At 34.8% G+C, this 13,851-nt stretch overlaps 1 protein-coding gene and 1 pseudogene across 3 annotated transcripts in view; both read left to right on the top strand.

Moving 5' to 3' along the window:
- The window catches only part of STX7 (syntaxin 7), a 56,700-nt gene that overhangs the window by 24,598 nt on the left and 18,251 nt on the right, over positions 1-13,851 (top strand). For all 3 annotated transcript variants that reach the window (XM_025042422.1, XM_006926178.3, XM_015600125.2), the window contains exons 3-9: positions 3,468-3,537; positions 5,623-5,716; positions 6,415-6,552; positions 7,603-7,655; positions 8,186-8,282; positions 9,427-9,499; positions 13,323-13,405. In XM_025042422.1, the coding sequence (XP_024898190.1) occupies positions 3,468-3,537; positions 5,623-5,716; positions 6,415-6,552; positions 7,603-7,655; positions 8,186-8,282; positions 9,427-9,499; positions 13,323-13,405 (608 nt within the window). The remainder of the gene's footprint in view (positions 1-3,467; positions 3,538-5,622; positions 5,717-6,414; positions 6,553-7,602; positions 7,656-8,185; positions 8,283-9,426; positions 9,500-13,322; positions 13,406-13,851) is intronic.
- Positions 299-417, top strand: LOC112474446 (annotated as a pseudogene).

The following is a 13,851-nucleotide window of genomic DNA, read 5'->3' as shown; positions in this document are numbered from 1 at the left end:
AGAGGCATCACCACTCTAAGCTTGTCAGGTCTTTGGTGGCATTTCTGAGTAATGTGACAGGAAATAGAGTTGCTCTAGGTTTACTGCATTGTTCCAGTGCAGAGCCCTCAGGGGCTTCTGGTGATCTCTTCCTTCTCTTGTAACCCTTACTCAGGCAGCAAGGATGAAAACAGAGGCTGTGAGTACATCTGTTAAAAAAACAAAACAAAACAAAACTAGGAAAATAGACTTGGTAGATTTAGGTGCCCACCTGGCCTATCAGAAGTAGTTCAACTTAATTCTTTTTAATGGCCAACAGGTCTACGGCCATGCCACACTGAACAAGCCCGATCCCATCTGATCTTGGAAGCTAAGCAGGGTCAGGCCTAGTTAGTACTTGGATGGCAGACCACCTAGGAAGACCAGGTGCTGTAGGCATAAAAAATTTTAAAAAATAAGGGATTGTAAGCTGTCAAGGTCCTTGTAATCTGTGAGGTCAACCAAAAGTTGCCTCACCTAAAAAAATAAAAAAATAAAAATAAATAATGGCTGAACAATTTTATATAACATTCACACATTAAAGTTATTTATTCTTTCCAGAATTGATATACTTTTCAATCCTTTTTTGCTTTTCATTTTTCTAGTGAATATTACTAATATTTCTGTTCTTTGGCCCATTTTTGTACTGGCTCGTCTCACCTTTTCTCAATTATTTCTAGTTCTTCATACATTATTGATAGTGTTCCTTTTTCCTTTTAGGTGTGTCTCTACCTTTTATTTTAAGGCTTTTGATTGTAATTATATTCTTACCTACTTATTTCCCTTGATTTTTACCAATGTGATATGCAAAAGTTGATTATCAATGAAGTTGAATTTCTTATATGTTTATTTGTTGTAAATTTCAAGTAGATATCTTTTGTCCATTTTTGCATGGGCTATTTTTCTATTACTAGTTTGTAGGATTTTTTCTGTATTAGGGATATTAACTCTTTTGCTCATCATTTGCTACAGATATCTTCTCCCGTGTATACACACATATATATGTTATTTATATATATTTGTAACATATATATTTTACATATAACAAAAATTTAAAAATATTTTGTTTTGTCAACTTGTCATATTTTCTTCCATGTTTTTTAGTTTTGTGTCATACTTAGATAATTTATATCTCACTCCAAGATCCTAAATAAGATCATGTAATAAATACACTTTTATAGTTTTATGTAGCAGGTTAATGGTTTCGATTTTTTAGTGTTTAAATTCAAAATTTATTACAGATTTATTTTACTGTGAGGTAAAATCAGGTTCTCTAACCCCCAATAGGGAGTTTTCCTGGTGTAATTTATTGGACAGTTTATTTTTTTATCACTTAATATAACTTTTTTAAAAGGCAAGGACCCTCTAAAGCAGCAGTCCCCAGCCTTTTTGGCGTCAGGGACCAGTGCTTCCATGAGAATCTAATGCCTGATGATCTGAGGTGGAGCTGAAGCAGTGATGCTAGTGCTGGGGAGCTGCTGCAAATACAGATGAAGCTTTTGCTCGTTGACCGCTCACCTTCTGCTGAGCAGACCAGTTCCTAGAGTTTGGGGACCCCTGCTCTAGAGATGAGATAAATGCCTGTCCTTATCCTAGAGTGGCCTGTACTACAGTTTGTCTTATCAACACACTTTTTTATAAAATAAAAGCATTAAACCCCTGTAAAGTAGTCCAAGAACATCTGTTGAGGTTCAGAAGGAAATGTATAACTAATTGCAAGCCCCGATAAGTTAAAAACAGCAAACAAGAATTCTTTACCCTACAAAAGAAAAAATCTGCCAAAATTAAAGCAAAAGAAATTCCTTTGAAGCTAGCTGAATGTTTAGCAGTTTTTATATGCTATATGAGTTCTTCAGGATTTATATTGTTCAGCTTTAACTTGAAAGCAGTGTTCATAACATCATCGCCAGCGAACAAAAGTTATTCTGTGTTTTGAAATACAATTATTCCCTTGATTCCATAAATAAATAATGACTATTTAAAAGCATTTAGCTATATAAATAAACCACTTATTTTAAGTGAAAAGAATGGGTGTATCAGATTATTTTTCTCTAGTTCTTGGAAATGTGAAAATTCTTTACTTTGAGATGGATTTTCAACTTATTTCTACTTGAGATTTTATTTTTGTACACGCTTGCATAAAACTATAGATCCTCCCGTATGCGAAGAGCTTTTTTTTATTGCAGTGATCATAGACTTATGGATTATGAGTTTAGCATTAATTTTAAACCCATGACTTTTAATTTTAAGTATTTTAAACCCATTAAAAAGTAAAAGTATAGTACAGTGAACTCTTTATATACCTTTCACCTGGGTTCACCAATTGTTGACAATTTTTAACTTTTGTTTCGTCTCACATTTCAAGTTCAGATTCCTCTAATTGTCCCCACAATTTTTTTGTAGCATTTTCTTTTTTCTGATTCAGAACCCAGTCAAGTACCATACATTCGTGTGTTTTATTATTTCGAGGGTTTTTTCCAGTTCTTAATTTAGAAAGCTCACCTACTATCAATTTTTTTCATTTGCGACGTTAGCATTTTGAATAATCCAAGCCAGTTATTTCGTAGATTATCCTAAAATATAAATCGGTCTGATTTTGTCTCATGATTAGATTCAGGTTAAATATTTTGGCAAGGAAAATACGTAGGTCATATTGCATCATGTCAGGATACTAATAGCGCCAGTTTGTACCATTGGCAGTGCAAAATTTGATCGTTTTAAGCAACAAATTTATCTATGATAAAGTTAACTCTTACAATTAATGTCATCTATGCAGTGATAATTTGAGGTTGTGTGAATATCCTGTGGTTTTCGCATCCTTTGATAATCCTAGTTTGAATCACTTATTACAAAAATAATTGAAAAATAATTTTTTCCAATTCTATTATTCCTCTCATTTATTAACTATAGTTCATTTACTTCATATTCCAATGAATTATGTAATTTTTACAGTGATTTTTCTCACAATTTTTATGCCAGTAGAGTTAAGTGAAAGTCCATGTGCCATTGTGCTAAATCTTCTGATAGGAAAGAAGATAATATTTTTGTATTGTAAGTGCAGTTTCGTGGAGTTTTTTCCCCATTACAGTTGGCATATAATATTGTATTAGTTTCAGGTGTACAACATAGTGACTAGACATTTATATAACTTACAAAGTGATCACCTTGATTAATCTAGTACCCATCTGACACCATATATAGTTATTACAATATTATGGGCAGTTTCATATGTTAATGTCCCCACACGATTTTCTCTTGAAAATTAATTCATTGTTACTAATTAGATTCAAATAAACCACTTATTACTTTTTTCTCAACTAATGTGTTTTGTATATATCTTTGTTTTTCTAGCCTTTTCTATCTGCCTATTTGCTTATACTAATTTCTTAAAATTAATTTCTGTCGCTATAACATTTGTAACAAATATACATTTATTTCCATCATAATAGCTGTGGAAATACAGAGGACTCTGAATCAACTTGGAACACCTCAAGATTCACTTGAATTGAGGCAACAGCTGTAAGTATTTCATTAAAAAGAAAAGAAAAGGAAAGAATGGGGAAAAACAACTGTTATGTTTCTTTGATAGTGTGTAGTGTATGCTTACTGGAGAAAACAGTGGTGAATTAATAAGGTTCTGCTGCCTTATTTGTACTAAGCTTCTGTGTAAGATTTTTTGTGTAGTAGGCATGTTTTTTGTGTGTGTGTGTTTGTGTGGTTTTTTTTTTTTTTAAGATCTGGCTTACTCTATCAAAGCAGAATTTCTTTAGTTACCTTTCTTATACTTTTTAAATAGGTTTTTTTGATGGTGTTTTACTGTGAGCTTTTCTCTGTGTGTGATTTGCTTTCCATAGCTACAATTCTGCAGTGTTACAGTGACCAGATATTTTATTGGTTTAGATCATTACATATTCAATATGAACTATCAACCCCCAAAACTTAAACCTACATACTTGAATTTCAGAAAGCATTAGTCTCTGTTTAGGAAAAAAAAAAGTTATAATAGTTATATAAGATGTGTTTCTGTAAATTAATACCCTGTTAGCAAAATAGCAATAGTTCTTCATGGTGGTACAGATTTTATAGAATATGTTTATACATTTTCTCAAATGAACCTTATAAAATTGGAGTGAGATAAATAGATCAACAGAACTATTTTCATTTTGCTCATAAGGAAAACATGTCTGTTGGAGGTTTGATAATTTGCCCAGCATCATTCTGAACCTGAATTTTAAATCTTAGTTCAGCACTGTTAACATGTAACAAGTAACATGTATGTAATGAGCTATATGCCAGACAGCATTACCTGTGGAAGGAAAGAAGAGGAAGAAATTAAAAGTTAGGTAGTAATAATTCACATTCTTAAGGAAAAAAAAGAATGTACATTTATCCGTATTACATTTTTCTGTAGTATATAGATACCAGGGTGGTTAAAATGCCTGAAATCTAAATAAATAAACCATTATTTATTGAATTAAAATGAAATAGAAACACATAATGCTTAATAGCTACCATATTTTGCTAAGGTTAATAGTGGAGATTCTGATTATGTACACATCATTAACGTCTTAAGAATTTTAATTATATAACATTTTCTAAAAATTTAAGAAGTCATGTTAAAAATAGAGTACTTCGTAAGTAGATACAAAGAGGTTGTAATTCTTATTAGTAAAATAACAGGTGTCTATACTTAAGCATACTTTTATATAATATCTCATTATTTTAATATGTATTTAATAGGACTAATATGTATTTAATATGAGAGGTATCAGTGCTGTAACTTATAAAGCATCTCATTAATACAAGCCTTTTTTAGTGTCAAGTTTAGTTAGAAATCTTAGTTTTGACTTTATAAGCTAGCTAACAAGATAGATGTAGATTCTGATATAATTTTCCTCTTTTATTGTGTCCTATTCCCTTTATGGGGAAATGCTATTTTTTTTTTCCTGCAGCAAACTTAAATAATAGTAAATTTGTACTATTATTTATTACCTCTTCCTCTCTTTTCTCCCTCCCTCCCTCTCTCTCTCTCTCTCTCTGTCTCTCCCTCTGTATTTCTCTGTATCTCTCTTCCTTTCTCTCTTTCTTTCTCTCTTTCTCTTTCCTTCCTTCCTCCTTCCCTCCCTCCCTTCCTTCCTTCTTTCATCTATAGGATATAAATGCCCAGGTAGAGAAATGTGAGAGGCCAGATGTACCCTAAGACCTGGGAACTGGGCAAAGTTTAAGACAACAAATTCTCTTTGCTTATGACCTCCCAATCATAGGATGCAAGTAAAAGTCTCTCACACTCCCAATACATCATACATCAGATGTCTCACAATCTCATGTTAGCTTAAGTCATCTTCCTTTCTAAATGGCTACTGATAATTATTACTCGAAGCTTGGTTACCCCCTGTGTGAGTAAAGAACTTTCTATGTATTATTTACTCAGTATTTATCAAAGAATAGAACCTGAAAAATTTATTTTCATAGAGAAAATTTGGAGTCAATCTATAAAAAAGTGATTTTTATAAAACTATTCATCAAGGTCGATTCAAATGACAGAGTTGGAGCTTAAAGAAATAGATTAGTTCTTTGGCTATAATGCGTGTTTTCTCACTTTAGGCAACAGAAGCAGCAGTATACTAACCAGCTCGCTAAAGAAACAGATAAGTACATTAAAGATTTTGGATCTCTGCCTACCACCCCCAGTGAACAGGTATTAAGCTTTAAAACACATTGTTGATGTATTGAATGTGAAAGAAATCAAGTGCATTGTAGTGTCTTTGAACTGTTACGCTAGAAAGGAAAGTAGGGGGAATATTCTGTTTGAGATTAGCTCACAGGACACAAAACTATATTTAATTGCCCAGGTAGTATCCTGTGTGATTCAATAAAGCAAAAATTATTTCCATACAGTTGCCTCACCCATAATTAAGTAAGTGCTCAGCACATGCTTCCTGAGTAGTTGTTTCCTGGCCGTCCAGGACGGACTTCATGAGACATGCACACTCATTCAAGATGTGAGGTTTCCTAGGGGCACATATTTATTTTCTTGCTCACTTAGTAGACATTTTTAATTAGACAAGAGTATAAGGTTTTATTTTCCTTAAAACAACAACAACAACAACAACAACAAAACTACTTTAAAATAACTTCAAAATCATGGCCCAGATTTTAGGGTGAAAATACGAGATAAGAAATTCAGCATTATGGACCTTTTGCCTCAAGGTAAATTTACACAGTGTTTGAACATACTGTCAAAATGTTATTGAGAGTTAATTAGTAAGGCCCTGTAATTGGAGAGTGAGTGAATATTTCAGAATTAAAGAGCTAGCTAGTGGTGAAACAACTTTTGCAAATTCTGTTGAACTTCACAGCTTGATTCTAGTAGGTTTTTATTCCCCTTTCCTCTAGCGTCAAAGGAAAATACAGAAGGATCGCCTAGTAGCTGAGTTCACAGCGTCACTGACAAACTTTCAAAAGGTCCAGAGGCAAGCTGCTGAGAAAGAGAAAGAGTTTGTTGCTCGAGTGAGAGCCGGTTCCAGACTATCAGTAAGTATTTAAAAAGGCATTTTAAAAATGAACACAATATTCTCTAAGGATCCCTTAAAACAGCAGTCCCCAACCTCTTTGGCACCAGGGACCAGTGCTCCTATGAGAATCTCATGCCTGATGATTTGCGGTGGAGCCGAGGCGGTGATGCTAGCACTGGAGAACGGTTGCAAATACACATTAAGAATTCCTCATTTGCCTGCTGCTCACCTCCAGCTGTGTGGCCTGATTTCTAACAGGCCACTGACCTGTACCCGTCCTCAGCCTGGGGGTTGGGGACCCCTGCCTTAAAAGACCACATTGGCATGTTTTTTTAAGTTATAGAGATTTGTGAACATCTTGGGAATTAGTATTAGAATATTTTCAGGTGTTTCTGTTCAGTTTTTAAGAAGGATGATAGTTATGTAATTCTGTATTACTGTGGTTATTTTGTCCATATCATGGAACAAAATATTATAAATATAAATTATATAAAAATATAGAAATATTTTGTCAGAAGTGATTAGGGGTCAAATTCGAACTAACAGTCTCACATTTACTTGAACTTAAAGCTGTTACTTTGTGTTCATGCTAGTGTAGAGGGCACTTTACTCCTGAGTTGTATAAAAATAATGGAAATTAAAAAGAGTGAATATATTATACAAATATTGAAGAATATTCACCTTAAGTAATATAACCTGTAGAAAGTAAACAAAAGGATAATTCAGAGTGGAATTTTGACTTACTCTAATTTCAGATTCCCTTAGAAACTATCACAAGTTGTTTTCTTGTTCTTTAAGGTACAATTCCCAAGACTATGTACATGTTAATTAAATAAAATGTATTATTTGGCTCTTAGGAATGCTTAATGAATACCTCCCTTGTCATCTTAAATATGGTTTTAGTATTATTTGAAGTAGTTGACCTAAAATACTAGAACAAGAGTTTTTTTCTCTACACATATATTCACATGCATAAATAAATCAGTCTTGATTGTTATAAGGAGTACTGTGAGTGTTATGTGTTATTCCTTTGCCCCTACTCAATCTATTTTATTACCAAATTATTCAGAGTGCTTTTCCTGAGGAGACTGCAAAAGAAAGGAATCTTGTATCCTGGGAAAGGTAAGAACTATAAAATATTATATAGATCAAAAGATACTTTTTTCAATAAGTTTTATACATTATGGTCTCTGGAACAGAATTAAAGCTTTCAATATATTATATCATTTCTGTTATCTTAAGTTACTTATAAATAGAAAACAATAAATTTGAAAAATTTGAAAAATCAGTACTTAGTATAAAATATAAATATATAAAATATTCCAGTATAGGAATAATACTTTATAAATAATTTTGTTCAAACAAATATTATTGACTTAATTGTTATTTGATATAGATTATGCCTTTGTGTGAGGTTTAAGTCCATGAACAAGAAATAGCAGCCACCCAATACAGCTTCGATTAAATAATAACTACAAAAACACAGTGTGTGAAATGACTCATGAATAAAGTTGACTGGTATTTCTGTTATATTCTTAGAATTTAGTTATGAGCAATTCTTTGACTTTGAAGGAAAATATTCTACTTAGTATTTTTTAAATAGGAAGTCCTACTTTAATAGTCTTTTTTCCATATTCTGTTATTTTTATTAGCCAAACTCAACCTCAAGTACAGGTGCAGGATGACGAAATTACAGAGGATGACCTTCACCTTATTCATGAGAGAGAGTCTTCTATTAGGCAACTTGAAGTAAGCTTTACATTATAGAGTTGGGCTGCTGCTCTGTTCTGAGTGAGTTTATCCTTAAGATGCTTAATTTGGTGGCGTTTCTCATATAAATTAATTTCTTTTTTAAAAAACAGTCTCCTTAGAATTTGATGAGAGAACATACTTTCCTCCACTCAGTTTTTTAAAATTCTGTTAAGTCATCTCAGGTCACCCTAGCACTGAGAGAAACAACAATCTAAAGATAAAATGTTAGGCGAGTCTGCATGGCTACGTGGCACCTGATACACATCACACCTGCATGAATAAGAATTTTTACAAGGGCTTTAGAAGTTTTTTATTTCTCTTTAGTATGTTTATGACATCAAAGAAATAGAAAGCCTTAGTTCTTATGACACCAACGTATTCCCTAAAAGGTGGGCTACTGATAGCTAACAATAACTGCAATTTATTGAGGGCTTCTGTGTGCCAAATACTATGTAATATTATAAACTCTATCTTAATTGTCTCATTTAATTCTCATAAAAACTCTGTGAAGTGATTAACTCTGTCATTATCATTGCCATTTTACAGATGAGGAAACCAAGGCATAGGATGAATATGTAAATTGCCCTATGCCTCCTGAATAAAATAGTTTAACTTGACTCTTTAATCAGGCAAAATAATAGTTATTATATATTGAAGGAAAGTAAATTTATAACTTCTTTATCCATCACTATTTCATTGCATATTCAAGTGTATAAAATAAGACTTTAAATTTTCACCTAATGTTCTATTATTTTAAATTATAAAATTGATGAATACGTTTTTACTAGAAATAATTATAACAAGAGTATTTTATACCTTTATTATGGGAATACTCTTGTGCTAATAAAACTGATCAGATTGTATAACATAAACTCAGTAACCATAGCCCTTTCCTAATGTAGATCTTTCATTATCATACTGCCTTGCTTGATATTTTTAATGCCACAGACTTATTTTAGAGAACTGGTTACTGTTATTCAAGGTCTACTTACTTGGGATTGCTTGTAGTAAAATAATTTTGCAATATTCCAAAATATATGTATTAAGTCTATGAATGTGTGGTGGTTTGGGTTTTTTTCCCCCCTGTTGTGGATTGGGAACTGAATTTCTGATTATAAAACTATATGTCTTTTTCTCTTAGGCTGATATTATGGATATTAATGAAATATTTAAAAATTTGGGAATGATGATTCATGAGCAAGGAGATGTGATAGGTAAGCCCAAGCCCTACTGATTAGATTTTTTGAGGTGTGAACAAACTACATGCAATTTATCTTTGGTAACTTCTCAAGGAAAAGTCACTGCTTCCTCTTCTTTTTGGCCTCTCTGGAATCAAAAGCACAGTCTACAACAAAACAGCAACCTTTGGCTTTATCTAAAACAGATCTCATTTTTGGCTCCTAGTGGTTGAAATGATCATTTTCATTTATTTCAGAAGCCTCAAATTTCTTCAGGCTTACTGCTGCTGAGATCATGGAAGGCACCATGTAACATTATTCTAGCTTATTTCCAAGACCTCTGGTTTTCGTCTTTCCCCAATTTAATTGTCATCACAAGGACTTTTTGGGAAATGTGTACTATTTATAATTGTGCATGTGATCTTACCTATTGGATTAGAGGGAATAGGCCGCCATTTGCTCATTCATTTTAATAGCTTATTGGTAGATTAGTAGTAGTACTTAGATGCTAAGAATTTTTTTTTAAATTCTTTAAATCAGTGACTAAGACTTCTTTTAAGTTTTAAATGTAGTAGTAATTCATATAATTATCAGGATTGATCAGGATCCTGATTATTTTTATCATTTTGAAATATGAAGATGTCTGTGGCTATGTCTAAAGTTACGTTTAATGTGTTTTCCGAATTTGTTCACTTTAACTACTTGGACATACAGTTTAATATAACTATCATTTGTCAGTTCTTAGCCTTTTCTGTCACCCCAGAAGATCACAAGGTAAAATTTTGAAAACCATTTATGCATCCAACAAATATTTATTGAGTACCTGCCATATCCAGGCAGAAATCTAGGCATTGAGGATTCAGCTGAAATTAAACAAGTAAAAGACCCTGCCTTTATAGATCTTATAATCTAATCGGAGGAGAGGGACAGTTAAAAGAAAGAAAGAAAAGTAAGTAAATGGTGATAAGTGCTAGAGGGAAAATAAGTTTAAGGTATGGGGATGGGACTGCCGGTAGTGGAGGATGTCGCTGCTATACATAGCGTAGTCAGGCAAGGCCTTACCGACAGGTAACATTTTGGTGAAGACTTCGTGTTGGTAAGGGAGCAAGTAAGAGAAAGTGCTCCAGGCAGAGGGAGCAGCAAGTGCAAAGGGCTTCCAACAGAAGCATGCCTGAAATCTTTGGTGAGTGAAGTGAGGAAGAGGAAGAATGGGGATGATGTCAGAAGTCACAGGGGAGATGCCCTCGTGGGATCCTGAGCCACTGTGAGGGCTTGTGTTGTTGTTGTTGTTTTTCATTATTTATAGATGGGAAGCCACAGAAGGATTTGAGCAAAGGAGCATTGTAATCTGACTTAGGTTTTAATACTCACTTTGGCTGCTAGGTTGAGAACAGACTGTAAAGGGGCAAGACCAAAAGCAAAGAGACCACTTAAAAGGCTATTACAGGAATCCAGGTAAGCAATTATATTGCCCTGGATCAGATGGAAGCAGTGAAGTGGTGAGAAGTGATGGAATTCTGGATATTTTTAAAATGTAGAGCCAAAGATATTTATTGACTAGCTGAGTATGGATATGAGAGAGTTAATTCAAGGATAATGCTAAGGTTTTGGCCTGGCCCACAAAAGTAATGGTGTGGCCATTTTCTGAGATGAGGAAATCTGTAACTGGAGCAGGTTTGGATAGATATAAATCAATCATTTTGGGGTATGTTAAGTTTGAGGTGCCATTTGACACCCAACTGAAGCTTTGATAGGCATTGAACATGGAGTTCAGGAAAGTAGTCATCTGCACATAGATGGTATCTAAAGTCACGAGATTAGGTGCAGTCACCTAAGAAATATGTCTAGATAGAGAAGAGAAGGGATCTGAGAACTTAACCCTTAGTCCTATAAATATTTTGAGCATGGTTGGCAAACTGCATCCATACGTTTATGTGTTTTCTATGGCAGCTTTTGTACAACAGAGGCAGAATTGAGTATTTATGACAGAAATCATATGAATTTCAGAATTTAAAATATTTGCCCTCTGCCCCTTTACAGAACAAGTCATTGACCCCTGACTTAGAACCCAGAGAGCCGAGGAGGAACCAACAAAGTGACTGAGAAGAAATAGCCAATGATTTAGAGGAAATCAAGTTAATATATTGTTTTAGAATGAGGTGGAGAAAGTACTTCAAGAGTGATGGCTGGTCAGCTGTTTCAGATGCTGCTGTTAGGTTAAAAAAAGTGAGGATTTAGACTTGACTGCTGAGTAGAATGGTGTGTAGGGCATAGGTAACCTCGGATGAGAACTGTGTTGGCAAAAGCATGATAAAGCAGCCTCAAGAGAAAATAGGAGGAGAGCTTCTAGAGATAGCAAGTGTAGACAACTCCTTTAAGGAGTCAAGCTGGAAAATGGAGCAGAGAATAGTCATAGCTGTCAGTGGATGTAGAATAAAGAAGAGGTCTTTTGGTTGGTTGGTTTTTAGATGGCGGCTATAGGTTTCATGGGGATGATGAATAAGGGAAAGAAATATGGTTGATAAGTGAGAGAGGAAACTCGCTGGCTGAGATCTTTGAGTTAGGTGACAAGGAATGCGATAAAGCGCACAGATGGAGGAGAGGTCGGCTTTTGCTGAGAGCATGGACGGTCCCTTCCTAACCACAAGAGAAGTCAGACAAATATATTGTTGCATATAGTTGGTGGGTAGGGTCAAGGGAGAATGTGGAAATGTCTTCTGATTGTTCCTTTTGTCTTAGTGATCTAGAATCAAGATCACTGGCTGAGAATGACAGTGCATGAGGAGGCATGAGAAGTTTGAGGAGAAAGGAGAAAGTATGGCAAAAATTATGACATAGTCCTCCAGGAGTTAGGGCAATGAGGTAGGCTTGCTTGGCAGTCACAAATTTAAAGTGAAATAAGTCAGCATAGGTTATTCTTTTTTCGCATCAATGTTCAGCTGCATGGGGCAGGTTGGGTTTTGTTGTGTAAATATGACTAAAGTATAAGGGCAAGGAAGCTGAAGATGAATGCAAGAAAGTGATGTGAAATGATCGCCCATGGGATCCAAGCTAGATAAGGAGGGAAGTGAAGACATGAAGCGGTGTAAGAGACAGTGAAAAAGTTCTAGGATCTGTGAAGTCTGGGTGTTAGAAAGAGTGAACTGTAAAGATAGGTGGTGATCAGACAGAGGGGCTTGGAATTGAGATTGTAAAGAAGCTACAGTTATAATGACAAGGGTAGCAGGCAGTCTTTGAAAAATGTGCGCTCAAGGAACTGAGCGGCCAGGGCATTAAAAGGTCAGCAATTGGATACTGAAATGGCCAATATGTCTAATAGGAAAGGAATAGAAGAGAACATCAGTGAGTTGGGGCTAAAACATTCAAGGAAAGAGAAGAAAAGACCTTGAGATCTGTAGATAGATGTATGCAACGAGGAGGGGTGGATAAGTTTGATAGCAGGGATATTAAAACTGAGCGTCGAGACTGTCAAAACAGACTGAGAATGGGTCCAAGTGAGTCTCTTAAAACTGAGTTGAAAGTGTGTCTGAAACCTGCAGTGGTCTCATGCTGCAAAGCCACACTTGTTCCAGGCCATAGGAGAATGAGATGGAGAACTGTCACCACTTGGGAAGGCTGTATGGGCCCTCAGGGAGGGCCGGGTTTCAGCTCAGAACTAGGTTGATAAGAGCCCCAGAGCAAATGATGTTTTTGCCTAAATACATGTTTAGCCTAAATAAAAGTCCAGATATTGATATTAATCTCTGAATATTGTAATATGTTTAATCTTACATTGAACAAAATCTAGTGATTTGTGCAGCTCTGCCACTGTAATATCAATACATGTTTAATAGTTGTATATGTGTCTTTTACCTTAAAGATAGCATAGAAGCCAATGTTGAAAATGCAGAGGTGAATGTTCAGCACGCAAACCAGCACCTGTCAAGGGCAGCAGAATATCAGGTAATATTAACTAATAAATTTTGTCATAACTCAGACCTTGTGTGTGTATGTAATCAGATTTAAAGTGGCTGGAGATGTTAAAGTCTCATCGAAGACAGGTCAGACGTAAAGCAATCAGTTTAAAACTGGATTTAGCCTGATTATTCTCAGAGTTGAACCAGAATGTGGCCCACGGGGATAGGAAGTTTAATATTTAGAGGCCTGAGGGGAACAGCGGAGAAGCCTGGACTTTTCTGACAGCCTATAGTGTCACTGTGACATTCTAACCTAGAAACCCCTTTGATAGCCTTCTCTGTTTCCCACCGTTCCCTTCTACATTTTCTTCCTTTTTTTGGTCAATGACATTATGGATAAAGAAAAGAGGTAAAGATTTTTGTCTTAGATCTCTCAGGTCCTAGGGAAATTATATTCGCTTGGAGTGTCCCTGACCATTAGGATTCTGTCAG

Source organism: Pteropus alecto, unplaced genomic scaffold (assembly GCF_000325575.1).
Source record: "Pteropus alecto unplaced genomic scaffold, ASM32557v1 scaffold79, whole genome shotgun sequence".
In the NCBI taxonomy this organism is placed as follows: Eukaryota; Metazoa; Chordata; class Mammalia; order Chiroptera; family Pteropodidae; genus Pteropus; species Pteropus alecto.
The sequence above is the reverse complement of the archived record's forward strand: the minus strand, read 5'-3'. Positions and strand labels throughout refer to the sequence as shown.